Raw genomic sequence first — 8,308 nt, 5'->3', positions numbered from 1 at the left:
TAGCCTCTAAGGAATCAAAGATACAATATACACAAGTGAAAGTATATCCATAACAAAATAAAAAAATACAATAGATAGCAAAAGATCCTCCACTCTGTCACCATCCCATAACTCACCGAGGTGGGTTACGACCTGCATTTGACAACAACATATTGTATAAGAATCGAATGTTCTCAGTATGGTAACAGTGTCCAGCATATAAGATATAAGGTTCTAGGACCCTAAAGGCAATCCTAGAACTTCACATCAAGCATTATATTCAAACTTATAAAACAATTTAATAAAATCCTTAAATATGTCATTTATCTTAGGAATTTCTAAACTAGCAGTAACACCACTGTCCCACAGCCATCGCCAACCTAACCTCCATACGATCCCATCGCCACCTCCTACCGAAACTCCCCCATTCCCATTAGAAAGCACAAGTATATACAAGAACTTCCAAAAAGTGATATGGAAGAGAGAGACACGGAGAAAAAGGTGCAGAGGGAGAGAAGAGACATGAAAAGGGTGAGAAGACACATATTTTTTTAATGTAAAACTAATTTTAAAATTTTAAAATCATGATTTTTTTTAAAAAGTTCGCTGCATATAGAATTAGTTCATAGACCTTCTCTTATTATTGTTGTTGTTGAGTCCTCCTTTATTTTTTATATAACACAATAAACACAAAAAAGATTATAACTTATGGATTATAGAGTTTATAAGTAATATAACCTGACGGAATCGGTTTGACTTTTATAATAACTATTTTGAAATTAATTTTACAAAGTTGTGTAAGAGACAAATGTAAAAGGGACCAAAAAAATTGTAAAGGAAACCAACGTTCAAATCAAATTACCCTGAAGGCCAAAACAAAAAATCAGATTACCCAAACTCTCTTTATCTCTTTATATATACATATAGAGCTATGGACGTGAAGTATGCATTTTATATGAATTGACTAGTCTTAACCTTTTCTTTGGGGAAAAAAAACGTATGGAGTACTGAATGTTATTTTAAAATCTTGGGGGGGGGGGGGGGGGGGGGGACAGTTTTGCCCTTTATTTTTGTTAGAAATCTGCTCAGTAGTAATTCTAGACTTCCAACTTCCAAGTTTAAACTTCTACATAAGTTATCTATATTTCTCATACTATGATACTAGCAACAAGCAAGAATTTCTTTTTTTTTTTTTGGTCTCCAAAATATTTCAATCAATAAAAAGTTTGCATATGAGAAGAAAATGTGCCTCCACTAAATTTCGTTTACTAAAACTCAAGCAAATCTTACGTGACTAGTGCTGCAACAGTGATTTGGTAAGTTTCTGGTCAGACATTCAATTTGAGGAACAAGCCATGAAGCAGCTAGGTTAAGTAGTTGAGGTTGTTCTGACTTGTGATACCATAAAGATTACATAGAAATTCATATACAAAATTAGTCTAATAGAAAACTTATCGCGCATTATTACATACCTCAAATTTCAAAGCTCATTGCATATTTTATTCGCCATAATCAAAATACCCAGCTTATACTTCTACTTTGCAAGAAAAAGGGAGAAGTTTATACAAAGATATAGATTTGTACATGCGCCACATTTGTGCAGAACAGACAATGTTCCCATCAAGAAATCTGAAACAATTCTTCGATATATTATTGTCCTTGAAGCTGTTTACAAGAAAACAGAAAAAGCTGAGTGTTAAAAAACAGGTTTACATAAACATATTCAAACTGCAAGAAAGAACCAAAATGATAACTTGCAAGGCACACTGTAGAGACTAAATCGCAATATCTATGTCGTTGATGAGAAGTTAATTAAAAAATTAGTTGCAGATTATACAGTCATTAATGTAATTTTTATCTTATTAAATCTAAAACGGTAGGTTTTCTTATTGATAGTTTAGAACTTCAGATACTACATTGAGTCGAATTCGGTATAAATATACCTGAAGTGATGAAAGGAGCAATGCAACACCAGTGTTCCAGAAAGCATGGATAGTGATGGGAGCGAGAAGGTTGCGAGTTTGAGCATATGAAATCCCCATAAATGTCCCTATAAATATATCTCAAATATTTGTTATTTCTTCACGAAATTGACAAATATCGGTACTTTCAAAACCAAATAAGTTGCAGTTTTCTTTTTCCACTACACTGTAAACTCCTAGAGTTTTTATTCAAATTTTAACCAGGTGCTTATAATTTAAGAGTTAGTGATGAAATCTCTAGGTTGTACAAAAACTTTCAATCATGTTCCTATAATTTGAGGATTTTTAAATATGAAAACTTGATTACAAACTTTTAAATTGTTAGAACTTAATGAAAATTAAGTCGAACTTTAGGAAAATCTGTTAGTTCTTGTTTGAGTTCTATTAAATCGATAAAAAAATATCTTTTTTCAATGAAAAAAAATGTTTTTTATTCTTCAGTGTGTTTGGCAAATTTCTATAATAGTTAAAAGTAAAAGCAATGAAAAAAAAAAACATCTTTTTTGAGAAGTTACAATTTACATCTTTTTTCCTTAAAAAAAAGTTTTTCACATAATAAATAAACAAAAAAGTACATTTATCTTATTTTACCCAAACATAATTGATAGATAAAAAGATCTTTATATGAGATATCCAAACATAAAATCATTTTTACTTTTGTAAAAGATCTTTTAAAAAAAGATCGTTAAAAAAGCTAAACCATCATCATCATCAATTTTGTTTATTTAAGAAAAAATCCTTCAATGCCAATTCTGAAGATCATGTTATCACCCTACCTAAAACAAACAGTTGTGGAAAAGCTTCAGGAGTGAAATGGGCAAGAGCAAATACAGCAGCACTAATGATGATTGCTACCGGCGTCGGAACCCTACGGAGAGAGATTAAGCAACCCACAATTATGAGGAGACTGTGCACGAATAACACAATAGCAGATAAGACATTCTAAATAACCCAAGCAAGCAATTTGGACCAGCTACATGTTTAATTGTTTAAATTTGACAAAGCATGAATTTACTATTTGATAGTTTTTCATATTGAACAGATTAGAGGAGATAAGTCCCGAAATTAAACTTTGAACTTAGGCTGCAAACAATGCCTTAGTAGTTATACTACAAAAACCCCAAAACTGATTGATGAATAACTTGTAAATGCCATGAACCTGAAGTTTGAACTAAAAACAAACTCTAACCAATGCTGTAATAGTTTACACATAAAACTATCAGCTTATCATTAAACTATGTCTACAAATGGAGATGCCAAATACAGGATATAAACTTGCCACGGATGTACTAAAGTTCAATTCTAAGGTTTTATCACACTATATTGCCATATTGGATACAATTTAATTTTTTGTTGGCAGAGACTGAAAGAGAACTATATAAGAAAACCCTTTAGAACTATCTAAGGAAACTCATACAGTAGAAGCAGTAGTCAGCTTTTCAGCATACAGGTGAAATTATAAATGATCTTAAATGTTGGTTTAACGTACAACAGATGAATGAAACGTTTTCAAGGATGTGAAATCATACTCTTATGAAAGAAAAACAAATAAGGATTTCCTCATTATAAGATAAAATGAAATTTCTCGAGTTAATACTGAAAATGCCGACCTCCGACTCAATTTAGCCCTCCAATTTCCAATTGACCAAAATTGTACCCTGAAACTTTAAGGCGTGACTCAAGTTGGCCCCTTCGTCCATTTCCGTCACCGGAGAGATAACGTGGCACGATTAAACGACGTCGTTTTACTCCCTCCTCTTCTTCCTCCTCCTCAATGTCTGAACCTCCTACCACCCCATTGCCACCACCCTCAATCATACCTTCCCAACCCCACCATCCTCACCACTACCTCATCCACCACTCCATCGTCACCGCACCATCCCCTTCTCCATCTCTCTCTTCCTCCACCTCCTTAGCCAAAGAATACCGCAAAGGAAACTGGACCATCCAAGAAACCCTCATCCTCATCACAACCATGCAACTCGACGACAAGTGAAGACTCAAAACCCCATCATCATCGTCGTCATCATCATCATCCTCACCTGCATACTCCACCACCCCAACAAGTAGAAGCAGCGGTGAGTTAAGGTGGAACTGGGTTGAAAACTATTGCTAGAGCCAATGGCTGCTTGAGGTCACAGAATCAAGTTGTCCCAATTTTCATTGCATTGATTCTGTGAGAAGAAGGGAAGGACGGAAGAGGGAAAGGGGGCATTTACTGATCAAATTATCAAATTGAGGAGGAGAAAGAAGGGGGGGTGGTGGGGAGAGGTGAGGAGCAGGGGGTGGTGGTGGTGGTGGTGGTGAGGGTGGTGGGGTTGGGAAGGTATGATTAAGGGTGGTGGCAATGGGGTGGTGGGAGGTTCAGACATTGAGGAGGAGGAAGAAGAAGAAGAAGGGGAGGAGTAAAACGACATCGTTTAGGCGAAAGCAGCAAAACGACATCATTTAATCGTGCCACGTCATCTTTTCGGTGACAGAAATGGACGGAGGGGCCAACTTGAATCATCTTAAAGTTTCCGGTTACACTTTGGGTCAATTGAAAATTAAAGGGCTAAATTGAATCCGAGGTCAAACTTCAGGACCATTTTGAGTATTAACTCAAAATTTCTCCAACAATTTTGATATATAATGGGGAATGAAAGCACATGAACGAGGCGTAATACCACTTAGTCAAGGAAGCCATAATAAAGCCTCGAAATACAGTCTCCTCAAGAAGGGGAACAAGAACACCTGTTGTTCCTACCACACAAGCAGTACTACAATGAAGATCACCATAATCAATTACTTAATCATGAAACTAGGAACTCGGATATAGAGCATACCATAAAACTTACAGACATCATAAAATTAAAGTCCAAACAACCATGTGGTCTAAAAAAAGCATGTCTATAAATGCATCACAAAATAACAAATGTATCTCAAAAAAGGAAATTTAAAAGAAAAAGTGTCTGTAGACAAGCTAACAAAATGTAGGTATTTTTTAAATGATTTTAGCTATAGTACTTAGTCTATCTACGTCCACCTATGTCGTGCAGCCCATTCAATTTCTTCTCTTCAAGTAACTAAACAACTTAAGGCGGGATTCTTCCATCTTTTAGGTGATATCCAAGCCTTTTGTTTAATACATTCATTATTAACCCTATATTGTTCTTGTTCAATATGTCCATCCATCCAATGTAAAATCATCATCTCTACAACGTAAAGCATATTGTATAGAATCTGAAATTTTCACCTCCAATCTAGAATTTATATGCCCCTTCCAGAACCTACATTCAGTGGGATAGGTACTATATCTGCAAAAATTATGCATCGTAAATTGATTCTTGAAAGTGCTTAGCAAGCATGTACAACACCAAGGTATACAGGGATCAAAGTCATCCATTAGAACAACCATTTCATGTTCGTGAAGATTAAGCAAGACTTTAGGTTGGCTGTCAACTACTTAACCTAATCATCCTCTTTCATCCAAACCAGCTACATAAAAATTTCCAAAGCATAAATAGGGATCTTTATGGGGAACACAAAAGGATACGGAATAACTATTGCAAAGTACCTGAAAGTGATATTTAAAGATCCAATTGATGGAAGCAACGTAACAAGAGAGTCAATCTGAAAAGAAGCTAAATCAGAGATGATCCAGAGATCAAAATCACACAAGCTTAATTAACTCCTATGAACAAATTAGGTAATCTTGAACAGGAAACAGCTTGCCCCTAAGATTTTGAGCATCTAATATTCGGCATTCAATAAATCCAATTTGGCTATAGTCAGCTGGAATTCTGGAAAGCTTCATGCTAAGATGGCAACATATTACAAATTATTGAAGTGGAGTCAGTACACAGTACTTAAACAATTATGCTGCTTCAGTGGCTGAAACTGGCCATCTCCCATTGAAAGCCAAGATTATTTACCTCCATTTCCGGAGTTTCGCCACTAAAGAAGGACATGACAGCTCCAGTCATCGCCATGGCAGTCAGGGCACCAGCTAGTCCGATTCCTGCCCACAAAAGCCACCCCTTTTGAAGATCGAAAGGTACTCCCCAATCTGAAATATTGTTTCGCCTTTAAATGAAGATGAGATAAGCAACAACACAAGATACTATGATTCTATAGATCAAAATCTGACTAGAATGAGGTTTGAGACAACACACTGCAACAATAATTATGCAAGAAAGCTACAACACATTCTGCAGTGGAATAAATGGTTGGCATACATATAAACATTTGAAACTATTTGCTTGTATTCTATGAAATTCTGAAAACTTTTGGAATGATCAATTACCATATTTGAAGAAGTCTTCTGACAGTGGCTGGTAACTGTTAGCCATACGATAAATAATTCCAAGTACAACAGCAGTTATAAGGCTGCCAAATGAATACAAAAAAATAACGTAATCAGAACAGCCTTCACTTTAACATTGGAAAGAAAATTATGTTATTTAGATAGATTTACATGATTAAGTGCTTCCCAAAAAAGGAAAACAGTCAAAAAGGCAAAGACCTAAAGTTAAAGATAAAAATTTTCGCATAAGTTACATTACTGGCTACTATGAGCATTATCCTGTGGTCTGGCTATAAAAACATGACATGCCTGCATCACTTCAATATCCTTAACAATCACTAACAAAAAGCAAAAAGGTAGAAGCTACTTCACAATTTGCCAAAAGAATTTGCAAAAGTATAAGGGTAACAGTCTAAAAAAGATGTTGCATACCCCTGCTCCGCGAAACTTATCTCCGATTTCTCATCTAAACTTAGCTCATCGTACTGAATGCCCAGATTTATTACTGCTGCTGCCTCAACCAAACCTGTAAAAACGAAACTGGCTGGAAAAGAATTAACACTCGAACCTTCGAAAACCAAGCAAATAACTGAATAAACACACAAATCAACGGTAACAGTAACATGATTCTACATGATTTTACATTATTTGACACATTTGATATGAAATCACGGTAGGTATTCAAAACAAACCCTAATCCACAGGACAGAGAAGTTAACGCAAGTGTTTGCCATTGCCAAGGCACCTGCCATCGCTGGAGAATTGGCCATTTGTTCGATCCAGATTCCTAAATTAAGAGAATAATACAAAAGTAAGCACTAAAATGGCCTTATTCTTTCATCTTCTCACTTTAATGGAGCAACGAAAAAGTAGCAAAACTGGTACCTTGTCCTGTAACTTGGTTTCAGATTCGTCTCGAGGATTGGAGAAACAAACTGATGGAAGAGTTCTTTCACTCAGAGAACCAAAATGGAAGGGAATAGACACGGTTGCTCTTCTTCGAAGGTGTTTGAAGAATAAGGGTTTAGTGCGAGAGAGGTTGAGGTTTTTGGCATTGAATTGGAAACACGGCGAGAACGAAGCTAGAGAAGAGGTAGCAAGCTTTGACAACATTGTGGGGAGTTGACGACAACTTTGATCAAGGTTTTAAGTTGAATTCGACTGCTAACACACTAAGCGTTTTTTGGGGGGAGTATGGACTCAACAATACTTTGGACGAAGTTCGTGTCTAAAATCCAAATAGAGTAAACACTCAGCCGATCTTGATCCTGATCTTGACCTTTACCTCCAGGACAACGACATTTCTGAGAATTTAAAAATCTTAAATCGGTTTCTATTCTCATAAATTTTAGGATAATGTCATTCTTTCATCAAGTTTAATGTTAAAGGCTAACGAAAAAATGCTTACATAGATTGTTAATGGGATGAGATATCCATTATCTCTTGAACTGTTAATTCCGAATTGGATGGAAACTGATACGATGCACAGATGAAATTCGATAAAGATCTAATTAACCCTAACTCTTCAATTGAAAACAGCGTCGCAATGGATTGAATACTGGTATGAAAACTTCTATTTGTTGTTCTGCAAGCTGCGAAACCCTAAAAAATGAACAAGAGTGGAGTTGAAGGAGATGGAGGTGACGAGCAGAGCTAAAGTGGCAAAGAAGGATATGCTTGTGAGTAATCACACCAGAAGAAGATTTGTTGTTCCTACATGTAAATGTGGTGTTTATGCTATTCTATACATGTCAAGAACAGAGAAAAATCCAGACAAGCTATTTTTTGGATGTCCAAATTTAAGGTACTGTTAACCATGTGGTTCATTATTTGTTAAATGATTTCTATCTTAATGTTACTGATGTGTGATTATTGTTAAATGATATTTATTTCAATGTTATTGATGTGTACTTGTTATTGTAGACTGCATCACCTCAATGCAATTTCTATCCATTACTTGATGAATATGTATCTTCGATTTATCAAGATTCTAGTGGTGTTGCTCTGATGGAAAACACGGGAGATACTATCAGAATCAAAATTATATGGCGGAGGAAAAACT

General features: G+C 35.6%; 1 protein-coding gene across 3 annotated transcripts; it reads right to left on the bottom strand.

The window, feature by feature from the left end:
* Positions 1–8,050, bottom strand: LOC130979235 (uncharacterized). 3 transcript variants are annotated; one of them, XR_009086587.1, is made up of 12 exons: positions 7,655–8,050; positions 7,132–7,550; positions 6,939–7,033; positions 6,679–6,786; positions 6,247–6,329; positions 5,876–6,009; positions 5,518–5,573; positions 4,628–4,720; positions 2,738–2,829; positions 1,923–2,029; positions 1,270–1,644; positions 1–132 (listed from the first exon to the last, which is right to left on the bottom strand). XR_009086587.1 is itself a non-coding variant. In XM_057902618.1 (10 exons), the coding sequence occupies exons 1-10, from the start codon at positions 7,357–7,359 to the stop codon at positions 1,630–1,632; spliced, it is 1,011 nt and encodes a 336-aa protein (XP_057758601.1). In that variant the 5' UTR covers positions 7,360–8,050; the 3' UTR covers positions 1,166–1,629. The 3 variants fall into 3 exon arrangements, 1 of the variants encoding a protein (XP_057758601.1); XR_009086588.1 differs by lacking the exon at positions 4,628–4,720 and having other exon boundaries at positions 7,132–8,050; XM_057902618.1 differs by lacking the exon at positions 1–132 and having other exon boundaries at positions 1,166–1,644; positions 7,132–8,050.
* Between the last annotated feature and the right edge of the window lie 258 nt (positions 8,051–8,308).

The sequence above is a fragment of the Arachis stenosperma genome, chromosome 5 (genome assembly GCF_014773155.1).
Source record: "Arachis stenosperma cultivar V10309 chromosome 5, arast.V10309.gnm1.PFL2, whole genome shotgun sequence".
Taxonomy (NCBI): Eukaryota; Viridiplantae; Streptophyta; class Magnoliopsida; order Fabales; family Fabaceae; genus Arachis; species Arachis stenosperma.
The sequence above is the reverse complement of the archived record's forward strand: the minus strand, read 5'-3'. Positions and strand labels throughout refer to the sequence as shown.